We start from the raw sequence: 21278 nt of genomic DNA, 5'->3' as shown, positions 1-21278 counted from the left end.
CACCTCCCGGACACTGGGCTGCACACTACTGAAGTCACACTTAGTCTGGGTCCTTGGGAAGCAAGTGGGAATATGTAACAGTTTTAAGGAAAGGCGTAAACAAGGGAGAGGTTAGGAGCCACTCGTGAAGTTCACCCCAAGGTCTCAAAACACAAAGAAATCATGCAGTCTCTTGACCCGCTTCTGAACAGTCACAAAAGTTCTTCTTCAACCCAGTCAATCTCTCTCGCTACTACCTGGCACCAGCATGTCTCCAGGAGGGGCCAGGTGAGAAAAGGGCAGTTGGTCCACCGCAATGAGGGTCAACAAGGAAACAACCGATGAATGAAGAGTTACACAGGGAAGCTTCTCAATGGGATGAGGCACCCTGATCAGGACACGATGATCCAGGTCGTGCCCAGGTGATCCAGACTCAGTGTCTGGTACATGTAGAAATGAGTCGTACCAGGCACTCCAGATTTCAAACACGATGAGTTGCAAATTCCACACCTTCCTGGAAAGAAGGCACAATGACAAGTCATGTCGAGTTGAGTTTCACCAGGCAATTCCAGTCACACACACAGCGAAGAATTCGAATTACATACCTCTCTGGAACTTAGGCACAACATCTGGTGCATGATGATACAGGTTACACCAGACCAGTCCGATCACACACAAACATGCGCAAGTTCAGCAGAGCCACATGAGGTAGAATGAGGCTCTCCTTCGGGTACACCCCCACCACTGAGCATGCAGTCGGTGTGTCACACGAGAGAACTGAGACATGATCAGTGAATCGGGCCACGCAGGGACCCGCAACCGGTGAATCTGCTCACATCTCCTCCGCTTATGAGTGTTGCGGCCCCAGCGGTATTGGAACCACACGCCTTAAATGCGGGAAAGATTTCTGGGGTTCCGCAGCAGGCAATTCAGTCTCCAGACACAAGTCTTAGGTTCACGCTCACACCAAGCTGCCAGTTTGGATTTAGTAGCCAAGGTGGGCACTTGAGAGACAACGCTCTACAGATGTCACAGTTAGATGGTGTAGATCCTTCTGGGGAGATCTTTGACGTCCCTGAGATCTACGGGAGAACAGAAGGCTCAGGGTTGGGCCCTTGGAGAGCACACTTCTGACACTGTACTTCAGCAGGTCCTCTGCCCCGGCCCGTCTCTATTCAGACAGTTATCATCCATGTGCACAACAGAGTCTTCTGACAATATGCAATACGCAGTCCAGGTTCTCCAGGCCCATGTTCCCACAAGCAAATCTCACCCTTGCTGAAGGATGGCACCCGTAGTTATTCTGTTGTGTATCTTTGAAGTCGTGGTTGTTTTCCCTTTGAACCAGAGATGTCTCCTCTAAATTGTAGGCCTGTCTGACATGGGGCCTTCTGTGGAACATTATCTATCTTTGTCCCTTCCGCGCATTGACCGCGCAATAAAGTTTTTTGTCAGTCTCAAGATGGCCGCACAAGTTTGCGGTCTAGTCGTTTGCTCCCGTGCGTGTGAGCACTTCCTTTATCTTACACACACCCCTGCCGGCTTGCTACGGAAGCCTGAGCCTCGATAGGATCTCGGTTGTGTGCTCGCCCCAACTCTGTAAGTACAATGCGTTTCCTTGTCGGTAACAGTGTACGGCAGTCTGTAGGGTACTCACTGCTCTCCTTAACTTTTTCAGGGCGAGCCCTCTACGGCCTCCAGGCGAACCCGTACAGCATTTTCTGTTCCCCAGGGGGTGAGTCTCCCCACATGGGCCTCGTAGCCATCGGCACTTGCATTTTTAACCTCATCTCCTTCAAAATCACCCGCTACTCTAATTTTGAGGGCAGCGATGTTACACGTATTTCGGCCTTCCCCCTCGTTTACCATGCTTACAAATGAGCTCATAGACCTGGGGACGACAGTGCACTGTAACTATAACTTGCCCGGCCACATATTGCGATCCCATGCCATATAGCACTTCGTGAAGCATTTCATAGCATTTGGCACATATGGTGGTTGCACAGTATTATGTAGTTGGTAACACTTATGCGATTCAGCTCGATCTCCTCCGGACAGTTGTGTGAGCACCCATTTAAACTGGCTAAGATGAATCACATTAGGTGCACGGTTACCCACAGGAGCCAGACAGCACCCAATTTAAATGCTGAAATTGTTATGTGTTGTCCTTCTCTTTTCTTTTAGGTACCGCAACAGTGGGTGCACTCCCCTTAGGGACCCAATGGATTTGCTTGGTGATGTACTTATAATTTTTCAATCACCCATTATGTAGTGGAGTTTATATTTTGGAGCACTTTCTCACTTGGTCCTGAAGAATTGCCACCAACCCGTTTGGGCATAGAGCAAGAAACATGTCGACCTTTCTACTTCCCTGGGGAGCATTATAATCCCTCGGGGGTCACCGATTTTAATTAGGCTGCTATACCACCAGAATAAAATGGTTCATTGATTGGCAATACCATACCTATTTTAACCCACCTCACTATCACTCACTACACTTGTTGCACCTACCCCCACGCACCCATACGGCTGTCTCTAAAAAGATCTCCGATAAAGAGCCCCTTTGCGGGAGCCCGTCGGGCATTGCAGCGCCGGCCCGACGAGGAGCACAGCCCTATGATGAAGCATGACACCTTGCTAGGTGTGTGAGGGCATTCTATAGAGGCTAATCGCTCTCCTTCCTCCTTTATCCTCCCCTTTCCCAGAGGAACTGCACTCCTGGTTTTGTTCTCGATTCCTTGGAGCACTGTGCAGGACCTCATTAAAAAAGCTCTTGGTTCCTCCCTTTTTTGAAGCTGTCTGACATGGGGCCTTGCAGTGCAGACCTTAATCTTTAGTGGGGCCATGATCCGGCTTCTAGAGGCTAATTGTCACAACCTCTATCTTCAATCTGTCCCATTCGGTGCCCAAATGGTAGAGGTATGCCGTTCCCATGGGATACTCATGCCTTATAGCTGTCTGTTGGGAAATGCACAGATGTTCTCCCCCGACCCCTGGTGTCTACTGGAGCCAGACACTATAGTCCCGACACTCTTTGAGCAAAGAAATGTCCATATTCTATAAGTGGCCAGTTATACCACAACCCCCTTTACCAATGCAATGAGTTTGGCACTGCAAATCCATTGATATGAAACATCATAAGGCTTCCCCACTGCAAACCACCATTGCAGTGCAAAGTATTGTCAACCACTTCCCCATATTAACTGATGGGCAGAGCAGGCCTCATAGGTAGTAAAACACACATAGGTATTTCTGACTACCTGGGCACACGTGCACTATTGCGCACCCCGACCTGCAATGGCAGGAGGGGCACATAGATCCCAGCACCAGTGGTGCCAGCGTACCCACCTGAGTCTGCACAGCAGACTAGACATGGATTTAATCAATTTGTGTGACTGTGCACACGCTCTACCCTGTGTTGGCGGATGGCACAAACATTCGGTAACTCGCCAGGAGTATCCATGGGCAGAGCCAAACTGCAAGGCAGGGGAAGCCCCACTGGGCTCCTCACTACCAGGGCAGGGATCATCCATATGTGCCCATACGGACTACAGCCTAACACCCCTTTCCCCAGTGCCCATCAGGGCTTCCCTGGTAGAGTGCCCTCATGATAAGGGAAGACCCACTCAGAGTTGGCTGAGGCGTACGTGATGCCAACCTAGGCAGGAGCGCAATGGCCATAAGCCTGCCACTGCAGACCCGATATAGTGTTGACAGCTATCTGGTGGGTGGCACTCAATGCTATGTCCCACTACCAGCCAGTGCCGTACCGTCCCCGGGTATGATATGTATTGGTTTACAGAGCGCACAAAGGTACGGCACCAAAACCCCATCATATCCGCACCCCTAGCCCACTGCACGCAAGGCGGGCGCGCGCACCTTCCCTCTGCCATACAGAGAGAAAGTGCCCAGTTTGCTAAGGTTATGCAGAGAGAGTTGGCAAAGACTAGGAGGAAAAAGCTAAAAGCTTTGGGTTAATTACCCCTAAGGAGGCCATGCTTATTATTTTGCAACGTTTTTCTTGTGAAGATTTTAATGAATCATACAATAAAGAATTTTACTACATTGTTCTAAATAATCTCTCAGTTGTAGCACAGAAACCAATTATAGAATTGTCATGTATGACTTACAGATTTAGAACACTTTCCGCCATGGGAAAGCTCATGTACTTGTACCATCAAAGAAACAGATGACAACGTCATCCACCTCAGACCTCTCTCGTATATGGAATAGCATGAATGTGCACATGGAAATCCATGGAAATAACTGAAAACCAGCAAATAAAAGAGAGGAAGCACAAGGAGAAGAGCAAAAATACCAAGCCCCTCATCTAGAGTATGGATGGTGAACTGTTGGTCTTCCAGGCCAGTGTAGAGATGTACTTTGCTGCCCTTGTGGAAAACCGACAACCATACTCATAGATCTGTACCAAGCAGGTGGAGATCTCTGTGACTTCAGCAGAGCCTCCATTGACTGCACTGAAACTTTGCTGAGAGGGTGCCACGTTTAATGTTCCCACTCAGCAATTATTGTTGTTTCTCAAAAACAAACTCTCACAGTGGCAATGTTCCTGATTTATTAGGCATTTTATCCCTGCATGCTGGGTTAGAAGGAAGAATGTTTTAGCCATGACTAGTTGATGCTCTGTTGCACTGCCCACCTCCCATAAAAAACATCCTGGCCACATTTCTTGAAATGGATTTGGGTCATATCATAGCTGGGCTCAGCAGAGTTTGATCCACCTAAGAAGAAGCCTGGTTCATTTTATTCCCTGAGCTAGCACTAACATAGAAAAAAGTGTAGATTGTCTTGCAAGTTCACTGCTGCCATAGAAATAAAGGCATTATCAAGAGATCCATCATTTGCGCCAATCTAACCTCCACGCCAGCCGCCTGTAAGATTGAGGATATTTATCCGAGAAATCACACTATCAAGGGAATATAATAGCTCTCGTCTGGGTCCGCCATCAATGCAGTGTAATAATAAAGTAATTAAAATGTATATAATACCCACCCTTTACCCCTTTAAACGTAAAAACAACACACAAAAAAAGAAACAATTACCCAAAATAAATATCAAATAATTAACAACTATATATTAATTAATTACATACAAATTACTTCCGACCCTTTACTCCAATAAACACCACAACATACACCTAAAATTAATTACACAATTACCATAATTAATTACTAGTTAGTTAATGTAATTAATTAACAACCAATTATTAATTAATTAATAATAAATTACTTTACCCATTTAACACTATAACATCTCAATTAAACAAATATTAATAAATAAAAAATAATCAATACATTTAATATAATTAAATCACTTTCCACCCTATTCCCCTATAAACCCACAACCACTACGGAACTAAAAGCGTAAAATTCAAAAACATTTTTTTAATAATTACTAAAAATGTAATATTTATTAAAAATACAAACAATTCTTATACAAAAAACATACATCACATATGTATAAAATATATACTAAAATACATAACCTTAATAAAAAAAACGATATTTTTAACAACTATATATGTGCAAACGATATTAAACACTTTGATATTTTTAAAATCGATATTACTTACCTTAAGTCGATATTCTTGACCACGATATTCTTGCTGTCGATATTTCTGAACCACGATAATAATGACTCGATATTTTTTACTCAATATTCTGTCTCAGCACCTCAGGAGAAAGCTGAGTTCAAAGTCTTCACCTTTTACGAATCAGGATCAAAATAATAATACAGTTTCATGGTCCAGGCGGAAAACGTTGTTTGTCCTCCTCTTTTACCAGCTTTGTGCATCAAAAATCATAGTTTGGTTTGGTAAAGGGGGCAAAGGCAGTGCAGGTAGTAAAGATTTACAGTCAATGGGCCAAGGCCCTGAAACAACTTCCTAAACCATGTGACGAGATACGATAATCAGCTGGCCTTCATGAGAGCTTTAAAACCCCACACAAAAAGCCCTCAACTATCTATGTCCGTGCCCTTCTCCTGGCCAGGTTTAGGATCTTCTCGCTCCAGGAAGCAGGCTAGGATAATAGCCTCATGTAATAAATAACTACTACTGCTAGTACTACTATTACCACTACTAAGACTGCTGCTAATATTAATAATAACAATAGTAATAATAGGTGTTATCTAGGCCTGAGCGAAACCTTTATATCCCTGGGAAAATTCATGTAATTCAGAATTAGTTTCAGACCGATGTGAGCGGAAAAGGTCTTCAGTGAGACGCTTTCTGCTCTCAACAGCCTCAACGCTTGGGTCCGGTATGACCAGGTGAACCCTCACATTCATTTTGTACGTGAGATACAGTGAAATATAGTTTTTTTTTTTAAATCATTACATTTCGTTTAATTTTGCACAATTGTTGTCAAATTTTGCATAATGTTGCCAACCAAAATTTCACACGGGTATAGCTTTATCTTTGTCATATTAATAATAATAATAAAAATAATGTATTATTACTATTATTATTGTTGTGTTGTTGTAGTTGCTGCTGTTATAAATAATAAAGTAGTATATACTTCTGGAAAAATCCCACCAGTGATTGATTTTGGAAAACCTCTTCCTTATGAAATGTCCTGGTGCCCTACACAGGGCTCATGCATGGCTCCAGTCCTGTTGGCATTGAACATGTGCTTATCCCCACTAAATACAAAATATTGCTCAGCAAAAGAAATGAAGAGGACCTATGAAATAGCTGTTGGACTCCGTTGAAATTATGTTAAGGAAACCAAGATAAAAATGACCTTTTCCCCATCCTTTGTATTCTCAGGAGTATCTGCAGATGCCCCGGGACAGTTTCCAGACGCTCCTGATGTCTGCTGAGAATGATGCGGTGAAGCGCTTTGTCTCAGTGATGCATCGCACCTGGCATCGTGTGCAGGTATCCATACAGAATAATACTGGCTTGTTAGAAACTGTTCACTGTGTTTTATATGCCATTATCAGGGTAGCTTTCTTGCCATGGGAGGTTTGCAATGTCCTTTTTAAGAGCCCTGGATGATAATTCTGAAAAAGAGAAGCTAGGCCTCGGTGTCCTTGCTATGTTTTGTCTGACCTCCATCCTGTCCATCTTAGGGTTGGGTTCAATGATTGGCACTTCTGCCGTTTATTCATGTCAAACAAGTTGTGTGTATAAAAACCTGGGTGCACTATGTAGAACAGCTAAACCTACATAATACAATGTCAAATCTTCTGGGACAGAGTTACATTTGCTGATCTGTTCCATGCTGTATTCTCTGGTGGGAAGGCAGAAAGAGTTCCACTAATGATCGAAGAAGCATTGGAGCATGGCATTGTCTGTGAGTTGCAGTATTGCTCCACTGCTTCAATAACTCTTTCTGAAGAGCAAATTACTGTGATTTCCAGGCTGAGGCCCTCTGAGTCTCAAGTGAACTATAAACATATTAACATGGTTTCACGGCCCAAAATAGTAAACGGTAAACATTGTACAAAGCAAGTTCGGTCCACAAATGTGTAGAGTACTCACTTTTCATGGAGGGAAAGGAATGCAGTGAAACTGACAAAATAGTGAAGTCTATGGGGTCTACTAGGATGGCGGGCGGATCGCCACCGCCCTACCGGCGGTGCTGATCCACCTGCCAAAACACCCCGCCGGACGTCCTTTTACCCCCGCTAAATTAGCATGGCAGGGGGTACTGCGGCGGACGGAAAGACAGTCTGCCGCTTTTCTGCCGGTAGGCAATCGTCACGATTGCCTTTCCGGGCGGAAAAGGCCTGTAATATGGTGGCAGTGCCTTGCAGGCACCGCCATCCATATTACGATGGTGGCGGTTTAATGTCTTTCCATGGCAGAGACTCCGCCATGGAAAGGCATGCAGTGTTTACTTTGGGGGCCCATTGTGGGCCCCTGGGGGGAGTGGGAAGATGCACTTGGGGGGTACATTGCAATACACAAGGTGGCAGGCACTGCGTGGTGCCTGTCACGTTGTACATGCACAACATGCATGTATTGCATTGTGGCGGGTGCTTCTTACAGCACCGCCCGCCACAATGCAATATATGCGGGATGCGACCTCCAGGGTGGCGGTCGCATCCTAGTTGGCGGTGCGGGACCACCGCACTACTGGCGGCCAGTCCTAGCACCGCTAGGATGGCGGGCGGACTGGAGTCCTGCCGCCATCCTAATAGACCCCATATGTGTGTTGAGCATTGAATAGGATGTTTAGCATTGAAAATTAAACTTTGTATGGTGAATGCATTCTTATTGCATGGTACACACAGGACTAACAGGTTCCTTCGTAAAAGCTAAATCACATGTTTAGTCGTGGATTGTCATTTAAAAAATTGGTATATCGCAGGAGGTGAAGTCTTTGTTTAATTTATCCACCACGTTTTCATCGACACGTTGATACTGAAATATGTTAGACTTTCAGAGCTACAGGTATTGAATTGCAGTGCTGATTATGTATTATTATCCCAAAAAGGTGAAGAGTGGAGCAAGCAGGCAGAGTGTATTGTATTGTTAATTAAAGGCGATCATTCTCTAGAGGAAGAGACCTGCATGGACTAGTCCATTTCCCAGTTAAAGGGATTTCAGTAGGTGATAAACTCCACTACATTTACTACAACACAGACATGTGTTTTCTTCACCGAAGGACTAACTATTAAGTGGACATACTTTTTGCATCTGCCCATTAGGAATTAAACATCTATCCCTCTTTCCATCCATCCACTAATTCCACAGACTGCCTGTCCATTCGCCCCCTGTCTATTTTTGTCTACTTGTGAGCTCTCTGAGAGCGTCTGTGTCTGTATGTGTTTCAGCGGCGGCTGGCAATCCAAAAATATGTTGGGGCGGCATGCACCCAACTCACCTCAATGATGCTCCAGTTTGGTGCGGCACTTCCAGAGATGGTGGTGTGACGTCCACGAGCAGGAAAGGGAAGGACTTCCCTTCCTGCCCAGTGGAACTCGACTCCTTACCAATCCTGGAGCTGTTCTCAGCCTGAGAGCAGCCCCAGAATTGGTGGGAGCAGGCTTACCCACCACTCATTTTGAGGCAGGGGACCAGTGCTAGCAATCCAGTGCGCATGTCGGGCTGGCCGTCGGTGGCCAGCCGGCCAACTCGACATGTGCACTGATAGGGGCAGCAGTAATCCTGCTTCACGTTCATCCTGTACACACGACGAGCTGGTGGCAAAATAAAATTGCATTATTATGCCATTTTATTTATTAGTGTTTTCCTGCTGCGCTCGCAGCGGGGGGAGTGGGGTGACGCTTCTCTGCCATTTGATATGTGTGTGGGACTCTCTGTGTTTTGGTTCATGCAAACGTGTCTGTCTGTTGATCTGTGTGCATGGATGACAGCATGTTTAATGACCCGTGTGCATGGCTATATGTAGATTAGTAGCCACTGGAAATATGTAGTGGGATGGGCCAAATTATGTTTCAGGGTTGATTGATTTATGTGGTAAGAAAGGGAGAATTGTGTAGCATAACGCTGAAATTTTTTTGAAGTATTACTTCATTATTTTGACATCTTTACACAGTTTAACATGGTCTGGGCATTAGTACCAGTTTACCAACCAAACACGGCAACAAGCAACTGAAAAGTGACCAGTCAAGGCCTTCAGTGGGTCTCCAACTGAGCTGCAACAAGACACCATGTTTTTAGTAAACTTTGATCTATTTGGACTAGAAACAACTTTTTATTTTGCAGCTGAAGATGGATTATTTGGCAAATGCAGCAAAACCATAATTGTGTGCAAAATACCACATAATCACATAGTTCCAGTAGTCCTCCAGTAGGTTTAGTGCTCAGTGTGCATGTCTGATTATAGATCTGTATGCAAGATTAGTTGTGTGTCAGATGGTGTGCATGCATATGTGAATGCATGTCAGATGAGCATGGGCGTGCTGATACACCAAGTGGTCTCTATGCAGGAGGTCTATAGATATGATTAACTGTCTGTTTCGAGGTGTTTTGGTGTGCTGCTCCTTCTGCATATACACATGTACTTGTGATCTTTGTCAAAGTATGCATGCTGGTTGTGTCTCTACATACAGACAAACATAACAACAATTTGATCCAGCACTCCTTGTAGTAACAATCTCAAGTTACAGTTAAACACAATATCAATTCAGCAGGTATATCTCTGTCTCTTTATTCTTGAATTCTCCTTCACAAATGATAAAACTGTAGCCAACGCGTTTCGTCCTCTCAGACTTCTTCAGGGCATAAAAGCGTTGGTCTTCTATCCTGAGTACTGTGTGTGTTATTCTATCCGTTTCCTTGAGGTGCTAGTGGTAGTGACCTTCGTGAAGTCAATCTCTTATTAAATTGGATCGTCAATTGTTATAAAATTATTATGGGTACCAGTCTTTTATTTTGACCTTTGGCCAGGCGGTGTCACTATAGTGGGTGTTACCCCATTCAGCAACTATATGTTTCGGAAGCAAGTAGACCACGTAGTATCCACGGATCGTGTAACCTAATAATTTTATAGCAATTGACGCTCCAATTTAAGAAGAGATTGACTTTACGAAGGTCACTACTTCGGTTTTATCTTTTGTGAAGGAGAATTCACGAATAAAGAGACAGAAACATACCTGCTGAATTGATGTTATGTTTAACTGTGTGATGCAACTTCAGATTATTACATCAAGGAGTGCTGGACCAAATTGTTGTTTTGCTATTGTGGAGCTTTTGATCCCAGGAGGCTTAGGGGTATTGAGCCTCAGGTCCTGTGCACCAAAGGTCAAATTCATACATATCACCATACTATTTCATATGTGCAGTCATAATTGCCTCAATCCCCAAAACTGTGTTGACAGAAGACAAACCTATTGACGTTAACAATGTTCGTTGAGTAAGATATCTTAGAAGATGCCCTGCTCTCGGTTATTTTCAATATCACTGTTCATATGGCCCGTCCTCATTCTGTGTCTTGTGGTGGATGATCTACTCCTGGTCACAATTGTGGTCAAATTGTGACTTTTATTTCTGCCGCTGCCTAGCTGGACCTATTGATCGTGAGGTGCTTCTATAGCCCTGAAAAATATAATAGGTATTAGGGGAACTTCTTTCCTTTGGCTCTCCTTTATCCAACCAGGCAGGTCTAACCATTTTTAGCTGTTCTCTATTATCATTAAAAAACACATGATATGTCAGCTGATATGACTGTAATTTATTTACTCTAGAGCTGCAGCATTCCGTCAACAGCCTTTATAGTGACAACCTACAGCTCAGCAAAACCTTTGCTCTGACTTGGTTGTTGGCTCATCCTGCCATAAAGTTGACCAGGCAATTGTACCCATATGGATAGAGCTGGAATCAGAATTGCAGTTTTGTCAGGCTGAGGTTATCAAGATCCAGGTAATAACCATGATGAGATGAAAGCTTTATTGATGTGAAGGTTGTGAGATGTGTGAGTGTGACAGCAGTGAAACCTGATCTGTACCTCAAGCAGAAACAATCGGATTGTATCCATGAGGTAGTCACTACAGAATTACACTCAGCTCAAGAGAACTGGTAGTATAATCTTTATCTTTTACTTTCAGATATGAAATTAGCATGCTTTTTTAAAAATTGAAATCCATATAACAGAACATTTTTTTATCCATAAATACATCCATGAAATTCATTTAATTTGACAAAGATAATACAGAATCATTGAATAGCACCAATTTGCCGGAAGGGAGTAAATCCTAAAATCCATAAAAACAAACAATATAAACATTTAAGCCAGTGTTCAAGGATACAGCGTCCACTGCCAACCAATAATACAAACTTAGACAGTTGATTAAACCTAAGGCACCTTAAGCATTGACCTAACAATCAGCGAGCATGTGGAGACTATTAAATCATCCTGTATTCATTTATATAACTTAATTACAAGTGGATATCAGATGTCACATAATAGAATAAGATACTGATGTTGCAGGACATAGGAATCAAACATAGTGGGAACACCACCAAAAAGATAAGCTAAATTTTGAGATCTTAATCAAAATAGGCTGCCCAGATCCTCTCAAACTTCTTAAGTCCCCCACTTCGCAATGCATGGGCTCGTTCACTTTTTTTGACTTGCTGCATTTTTTTAGAGCCCATTCATATATAGATGGTATAAGATCTGATCGCCATCTCTGAAGTAGAAGTGATCTAGCAGCAGCCATTGCGATATATAATAATTTGATGAGCTTGTCTGAGAGAAGAAGGTCTGGGTCATAGCCAAATACTATTTACCAAGTATTCAAACATATTGAAATGCTGCATTCCCGTTCCAGATAGTAAAAGATATAATTCCAGAACCTCTGAATCAAGGGGCATTGTAATATAATGTGTGCCCAATTGGCTGAAGGATGGTTAAGGCGACAAAAACATTGCGCTGATTGGTTCCAATAAATCTTAGATAGAAAAAGTTCTATAAAGTAACCATTTACTAAAAAATAACATCCTTCGCCAATTGGCTCCCCTTAACGTGCTAAAATTGAGATTATTAACTGCTGTCCACATGCTCGCTGTGATTTCCATCACCTCATGTTTTGCCCATTTCATTATGGCTTTACCCTCCAGGTCAATACCCTTGATAGAGGCTAAGTGCTTTTTCCATTACCCAGGTTTCATAAATGCCATATCTTCTAATAGATCATATACTAAACATTTCCGTTCAATGACTTGGACCAGATCAAGTTTACTCAGGAACTTGCTAAAGATATTGTATGACCCAAGGAGAAGGAAGTCATTGGCGATTAGATGAGACATTTCGTCTATGCTCAGCCATCTATCATTCCTTAAAAAATCAGAAATTTCCCGAAATCCAGCCTTGATCCATTTTTATGTAATTACTGATGGTTCTCTAATCCCAGAAAGCAAGATAGGGCCAGATAACGGAGTTGAGGAGTTGATTACGGGGATAGAATATCTTCTATACAAAACCTTATACCGTACTAGTTTAGGAGATTTAACCATTGTTAATGGGCAGTGGACCTGATTTTCCTTACAAATTAAATTCATAAAATAATTAATAAAAAGACCCAATTGTAGTTCTGGCCTAAATCTGGACATACATTGTGCAAAATATGCAAAATAATAATCCCTCAAATTCGGGAGAGCTAATCCTTCATTTTCTAGCTCCTCATATAAAGTTCTAAGTGCAATTCGGGGGACCTTCTTTGCCCAAAGAAAAGATGTAAACATAGACTCTATTTTGGTGAAAAAAGAGCTCATTAAAACACAGGGAATCGCAGAGAAGAGGAAATTAAATAGCGGGAGAACAGACGTTTTAATTAAAGCAACCCTGCCCAAGATGGTTAATGGAAGAGAATTCCATCGAAAGAATAAATCCTGGACTGTTCGTAAAAGTGGGGAGAAATTCAAATCATATAAATCAGAGATTTGTGCCAAAATATAAACACCAAGATATCTTTTCGGTTTTGTATTTAAACAAGAAAGAATATCGAGAAGTAAATCCATACATGCTCCGCCACACTGTATAATTTCTGTCTTTTTTAATTTATTTTATATCCACCTAGTGCCTCAAATTCTTCGAAGATCTCAAAGGTTTTGCTTGGACCTCCTTTTCAGGCTTTATAATGAGCATGATATCGTTGGCGTATAATTTAAATTTTGCCATAGTTGGCAGTGGAGGGTAGATATCCATACTATTCCTGATGGCAATCGCTAATGGCTCAATGAAAAAAGCAAATAGTACCGGAGACAATGGACACCCTTGTCTAGTCCCCGGTTTAACCTTGACCTTGCCTACCTCCGTGGTGTTAATGATTACGTTGGCTTCTGCATTCAGGTATAGTTTCTGAACCAACCCCATAATTTTGGGAGGTATGCCAACATTTTGCAGAATAAAAAATAGAGTCTCCCAGACAACTAGGTCCAATGCCTTTTTGGCATCTAAAAGGAGGACTAGAGCAGGTATCTTCCGATTCTCAAAATAGTCCAATGCTTCTGTTAAGTAGTGCGTGTTAGTGCTGAGCTGCCTACCAGCAATTAAACCATTTTGGTCAGAGTGAATCAGATGCGAGGCACTTTGATTAAAAAGATTGGCTAAAAGGTTCGCGAATATTTTGTAGTCAGAGTTTAATAGCGTAATGGGACGGTAAGAATTAGGGTCTTCTCTATCCTTACAGTTTTTTTTTAAAACTGACTATATTCCCGTTTCTAAATGAGGATGGTATCTCCCCACCTTCCAAGATTGAGTTAGACAGCAATAAAAGATAATCCGAAATGGCACTAAGGAAGATTTTCAAAAATTCTGCCAAGAGGCCATCCGGGCCACAGGCTTTCCCGCTCGGAAGATTTTTTATGACACTCTCCAGCTCATGTTTTGTAAAAGGCCTCGTCATGCTCATTTTCTCGATATCTGAAAGTACCGGCAATTCATTTCTCTGGAGAAAACCTCTCAAGGATGTCATATCAATAGTCTGTTGTTGGCCGTTTATGGTCCTCTAATGTTGTAACATTATATCCGCTATTATTACCGGGTCGTCAGTGCGGGAAGCTGTTGAAGGACATTTTAATGCAGGTACCTGGTTGGTAACAGCCTGCTCCCTTGCCTGCCACGCAAGGAACCTCCCAGTTTAATTACTTTCTTCGTCCATTTTTTGTCTGTGGTGCTGATGAAAGGATTCACTCTTGAGATAGTATTTTTCGCTAAGATCCCGTTTAGCCTGATTAAGCTGCCGTTGGTTGTAAACTGAGGGGCTGCTAAGAAATGCGTTGAAAGACCTTTGTACTTTCTGCTCTAGGAATCGCTTTTCTTCCTTAGCTTTCCTAAGATTATCGGCATCTTTTCCAATGGCTAGTCCCCTAATGAAAGCCTTAAACGAGTCCCAGACCACATGTGGAGGTGCAGAAACATGGTTTCGCGTAAAAAATTCCCCAGCTCTCCTCTGATAAATATTGCCTATTTAGCATCCATCTTTTAGGGGTCCTAGTGTATTTCCCTAACTTTAACTCAAAAATCACCATCGCATGATCCGAGAATCCATTCTGAGGGATTCTCAGCTGGCTAAGAATCACTCTCCTGGAGATAAGAAAAAAATTGATGCGTGATGAAGTGCAAAATCTGCCTGTGAACATGTATAGGTGATCTTAGTTGGGAATACCGCCCTCCAAGAATCCAATATGTCCAGAGTCGAACCATAGTTTTGTAAAACTCTTAACGTTTTAGGTTTTAGCTGTTATTTGGACAAAGCAGAGGAGTCGATTTTAGGATTCATTAAAATATTAAACTCCCCCCTAAAATCAATTCACCAGGTACTTGGATTAGAGATTGAAAAAATCCCTCATACAGCATTGGATTATCCTCAACTGGGGCATATATACTGGCAAAAGTTAAAAGTCTGTGCCCTAGGTTGCAGGTGGCCCAACACCACTTTCCACTCTGATCGTTTACAAACTTAACCACTTCAGCCTGAAGTTTTTTATTAAGGAAAATCGCTGTGCCCCGATGGGATGCCGAAGATGAGGAGAATACCCTATAGGCAGCCCAGGACCTAAACATTTAGAAGTCTGGTAGTTTTCGTTTTGGTATATGGGTCTCTTCTATTAAAATGACATCTGGATTTTCTGTCTTAATCAATGCCTCAATGGCCCGCATTTTCTTTTTGTTATTAAGGTCATTAACGTTAAAAGAAACTACTTTCCCAGAATTTCCTTTTTAGCCATTAGCAGCAGGGAAGGTAATTAACAGCATAGATAAAAATATACTGAAAGGCTACGACAATGGTAAATGGCCCATCTGAGATCTAGCAGAATGTGAGTCTATTAACCGCTTCCCTGCTAATAAAAATGGTAGATTGGAATTTCATGCCCACTAACACACAGTGTTTTGTTTCTCTAAGGACAAATACGTTTTTTTTTAAATAAAACATATAGCTAGAGTTGTCTTTCTGGTCACTCATTTTAAGTGCATTTGCCACAGCAGGTCGCTCTCATTTCTACTGGTGTCTGCTCTTGCTCAGTGGGATTGCATAGATCAGCAGGCGTGTGCATGCAAGGCACACAGGACTAAGCACTTTTGTTGGTGATACTGCAGAGAGTAGTGTCTGCTTTCCTGTGAGACGCTGGGATATGCCGGAGTCTGTGGTTTACGCATGTACTATTTCCCCAGCGTCCAGGTCTAATGTGTGGATTTACAAAGCAGAAGTTGCTTTTCAGTGAGACACATCTCTCTACATATATCAGCAATGGCGCACAGAAGTCTGTTTCCTTCTTGAAATGATCAATTCAGTCTGAGCCTGAAACAGAGTATGAGAAATGTAACCTGTCTCGAGTACCCTCCTACTTTGTTTTGGAGCTCTGAATTTGCAACTCTGGTTTGTCCTGCAGGCTGCTGCACCGAACTCTTCCCAGGTCCTCAGTTACAATAATGTGCCGTTTTACAAGTACAGTGGCAGGACATAAGACTGACACTAGGAGCATATTAATAAAGAACATGGCATAAGCCAACTACAGTAGGCATGCTACCCCGTTGACCTATACTTGTCTAGGCTATTGGGATTGTGGGGTAGGTTAGTTAACCCCACTGTCCTAAACATTTATTATGTAGCATTGGATGCTGCACTAGAAGAAAGCAGCATCTGCAAAGGTACAATTCCCCATATAGAAATGCTCACTTATGCTCTTAAATTATCTTGGGTCATGTTGTCAAATTTGGATTCTTTGTTTCACCTTTCAAATTCTTAAACATGGGATCTTATGTGTGATTTCCAGTGAGTGTAATAATAATTCACACATTCCTTATGAACTGTTCTTTATCACTATCTGCAATGCTTCCAAACTGCAAAGTTATATTGCAAAATACAAACACATTGTTCTGGGCTGTCACCCATCCAATTGCTACTGGAAAGCACTTTTATCCCCTAGAGTATTTAAAATGGAGTTCAACCCAGACTTTTTTTTACTACCCTGCTCTATGGGAAATCCCGCAAGAATGATACATTCCTTTGAATTGACTTGGCTGAAATGTTTGATAGTTGGTGTATCTGGAAAGCAACACTTAATGAACATTCTACAATGCTGAACATTTGCAGCATAAGACTCTAAGGGGCATATTCTCAAGGAGTTATCGCTGAGTTAGCGGCACTTTATCTCAGCCAAAGTGGTGATAAATTTATCGCCCTATTCACAAGCTGGTGCTAACAGCCCATATCACCAGTTTCCCTGCGATAGCAGCCACAAACAACATCTCCATGGATGACACCGGCAACTAACGCTAATGATATGCAAAGTAGGCGTTCCCATGCAAAAAGCCGTGACAACACCACTTCGCAACATTCTCAACGATCAGCCAGATCAGCGATAAGATCACAAAACATGCGATAAGGCGCGTTAGCAGCAGGGATTTACCACCTGCTCCTACCTGGTGTTAAGTCTGACGACTACCTGCAGTATGAAAGGGAGCCCAGCCCAGAGTCACACCTGAAGAACAACAGATGCCATGGAGCTACTGGTCATGCAGCTCAAACACCCAAGAAGGCCACAACACCCATCGCCACCACACACAGGCCCACCCCGGGCCCTCCCCCCTTCCCCCCCGGACAAATATACTGCACATCAACTTTACGAAATCCTGAACAAATCTATTCGCTTGATGTCGCACAATTACAGCAATTAACATTCATGTGTGGTCAGAAAATGGAGAATCATTCATTCATCATTGAAATTCCAATTAAAACATTTCACTCAAATTTAACTCAAAACAACTATTTGGAAGAGTCATGGCGGGTATTCACTGGACAATCTGTAAGTCCCAACCTGGAAGACAAAATTCAAGATAAGAAGGTGTGTCATGCGCTCATCAAAGGACAGAGAGAGAGAGAGAGAGAAAGAGAGAGAGAGAGAAAGAGGGAGACGGAGAGAGCGAGAGAGAGAGAAAGGGGGAGAGAGAGAGAGAGAGGGAGAGAGAGGGAGAGGGAGAGAGAGAGAGAGAGAGAGGGAGAGAGAGAGAGAGAGAGAGGGAGTGGGAGAGAGAGAGAGAGATAGAGAGAGAGAGAGAGAGAGAGAGAGAGAGAGAGAGAGGGAGGTAGAGAGACTGTACAAAGAGCGCAAGGCCGCTGGGACTTCTGGCTCATACATGCCAACTGTTGTGTGTGTATCGCCATTGGTGCACCATAAGCTTAAGGCCTAGCCTGCTTTGCATCGCGAAAGCCACATCACATTTCCAGATTGCAACCAGTAGTCAGATTAACATTAGGGATAAAGGCTCCTTTGTCCCAATACATAAGGCGGAAGGACATCTGCATCTCCGACCTTGGTCTGGCATGCGGCTGGCACCCCCTGAGAGAGATACCATTGCAGATGATGACGACTACCACACCACGCACAGCGCTAATGAAAGACCAACGTATCCACACCCCACACACAGAAGTCCTTGCTTGAGGTACTCCTGCATGGGATGCCCTTGACACTTACGTACACAACAACCCATTCTTTTCAACTTGGCACACACATACGACTCATTGCTCCGCGCTGTAGCATATCATCCACATAAGTGCCGCAGGTCAGAAGAGTGCCGGTTATACGAGAGACACCAACGCAATGGCGGGACATCCCGGGCACATGCTCAACCCCTCTCACGTGGAACTGTACCTCGCACGTATGCTGCATTTGTTGGGAGCACTGCCACTGGCAGTGTTGCGCATCAGTTACCGTCTGAGCTTCCGTCTTGCGTACGTCACCTTCATCCAGCCCTGGTTTCACTGTTGATCATGCACATTCGAGTGACCCATGGATGTCTGCCTATCCAACACAACGGTAGCTGAACTGGATTATGACTTGTGTGTGCGCCCCCTGTTGGCCCATGACCAGGAGTGTAACCGCGATACCCGTGCATGGGATGCCTTGATATTTGGCGTATGTGCTGGCAGTTGGGCATGGGAGATTGCACAAGTCCTCATGTGCAGTGACCACATCGAGGCGCTCCCCTATTGGGCTGTTTTGCGGATTGGTGAAACGGTGTACATGAAGCACATCTGTCCGGACCAGTTAATGGATTGGCTCTCCCTCGTGTTCGTTGAAGTCGACAACGACGTCCTCTTGGAACTGATTGCCCATGAAGCTGCGCTCGCATTCATTAGACGAGTGACTACATTTCTGCAGCCACTACTGATTGTAACCCAGAGCACAAGTTCCAACACCTTGTTGCATCTCAGAGGAATGGTCACATATCCCACAACAACAGTGGACATGTCTGCATTTGCCTGGACTCTGAATGCATATGTGTGCACCCACGCGTGTTGACACACACCTGTGCAAGGTGAGGTAGTCCCATGGGTGGAGCTGCACAGTGTTGTTTGGCAACATTCCTAAATCTGACATACTGCTGGAGGGAGAGTACACACATGGCAATGTAGTACTACATGTGACCTTGTTGGACCCTTTCACCTGCTCACTGTCGGCAGAGCAGACAGTCAGCGCAGTCTGGTGGTACAGCACTATGCAGATCCCATGGGCTGTGAGTCGTGTCCCCTGACACGGGGCAATGGGCATTCGACAAACACCACATGACCCGTCCAGCAACGCAAGGTGGGCTGAGACCATTGCCATCCGTAATAATAGGTGTTCTATTTTTGCCTCCCCATTTCTTGCACCTCTACATGTTCCTATGCTGCCTATTAGTGTCTGGAGCATTGGTCTGCATGTTGTGGCCTTTGTCTTGCCTGTACTGACACACATGCTAATAAAGTCTTGGCAACTACACTAGTGTTCAACTGTAATGAGTGTTGATCAGAATGACAAATCATATGCCTCAATGAGCATTGTCTGTAAACAGGGAGGGACTGACTGACGCATTTCACTTGGGGGTGAGTCCCTATTGACAGCTCCACCTCTGTGAACCAGACATTGTGGTTGGGATAGTTGCTGGTAGACCTGTGCTCTTACGTGTCTTCAGCAATGTGAGTATGGTGTCCAAAATCTTGCCATGTGGATCAATGTGATCCATCAAAACAGGCTGTGTCCACACAGTTGAGAGTGAGTAGGTATGCGAAGAGATGGTCTGTTGTCACATGTGATGGGGGACACTACTTTGGGCCTGCTACCGAATTTGACATTTTCACACACAGCTCTATTCAATACATGAACGTGGGGCTACGTTGGGGGGTAGCAAGATTGTTGTTCATTATCAATGAGGCCACAGCTATTTCATACCTTCACAGTCGTCTAATTTCCCATGTGGGTCGTGCTCAAACATGCGCATTGATGTAATTTCCCAAAGTGTACCTTTTTGTGCAATCAATGTCCTGGCCCATGACCAGGAGTGTAACCGCGATACCCGTGCATGGGATGCCTTGATATTTGGCGTATGTGCTGGCAGTTGGGCATGGGAGATTGCACAAGTCCTCATGTGCAGTGACCACAACGAGGCGCTCCCCTATTGGGCTGTTTAGTGGATTGGTGAAACGGTGTACACGAAGCACATCTGTCCGGACCAGTTAATGGATTGGCTCTCCCTCGTGTTCGTTGAAGTCGACAACGACGTCCTCTTGGAACTGATTGCCCATGAAGCTGCGCTCGCATTCATTAGACGAGTGACTACATTTCTGCAGCCACTACTGATTGTAACCCAGAGCACAAGTTCCAACACCTTGTTGCATCTCAGAGGAATGGTCACATATCCCACAACAACAGTGGACATGTCTGCATTTGCCTGGACTCTGAATGCATATGTGTGCACCCACGCGTGTTGACACACACCTGTGCAAGGTGAGGTAGTCCCATGGGTGGAGCTGCACAGTGTTGTTTGGCAACATTCCTAAATCTGAAATACTGCTGGAGGGAGAGTACACACATGGCAATGTAGTACTACATGTGACCTTGTTGGACCCTTTCACCTGCTCACTGTCGACAGAGCAGACAGTCAGCGCAGTCTGGTGGTACAGCACTATGCAGATCCCATGGGCTGTGAGTCGTGTCCCCTGACACGGGGCAATGGGCATGCGACAAACACCACATGACCCGTCCAGCAACGCAAGGTGGGCTGAGACCATTGCCATCCGTAATGATAGGTGTTCTATTTTTGCCTCCCCATTTCTTGCACCTCTACATGTTCCTATGCTGCCTATTAGTGTCTGGAGCATTGGTCTGCATGTTGTGGCCTTTGTCTTGCCTGTACTGACACACATGCTAATAAAGTCTTGGCAACTACACTAGTGTTCAACTGTAATGAGTGTTGATCAGAATGACAAATCATATGCCTCAATGAGCATTGTCTGTAAACAGGGAGGGACTGACTGACGCATTTCACTTGGGGGTGAGTCCCTATTGACAGCTCCACCTCTGTGAACCAGACATTGTG

General features: G+C 44.0%; 1 protein-coding gene across 1 annotated transcript in view; it reads left to right on the top strand.

Moving 5' to 3' along the window:
- STRC (stereocilin) overlaps positions 1–21278 on the top strand; it is a 378265-nt gene that overhangs the window by 47285 nt on the left and 309702 nt on the right. Inside the window, exon 5 of the mRNA XM_085646154.1 lies at positions 6770–6880. Within this exon, the coding sequence (XP_085502280.1) occupies positions 6770–6880 (111 nt within the window). The remainder of the gene's footprint in view (positions 1–6769; positions 6881–21278) is intronic.

Source organism: Triturus cristatus, chromosome 3_1 (genome assembly GCF_964204655.1).
Source record: "Triturus cristatus chromosome 3_1, aTriCri1.1, whole genome shotgun sequence".
Classification (NCBI taxonomy): domain Eukaryota; kingdom Metazoa; phylum Chordata; class Amphibia; order Caudata; family Salamandridae; genus Triturus; species Triturus cristatus.
This window is presented reverse-complemented; position numbering and strand designations above follow the sequence as displayed.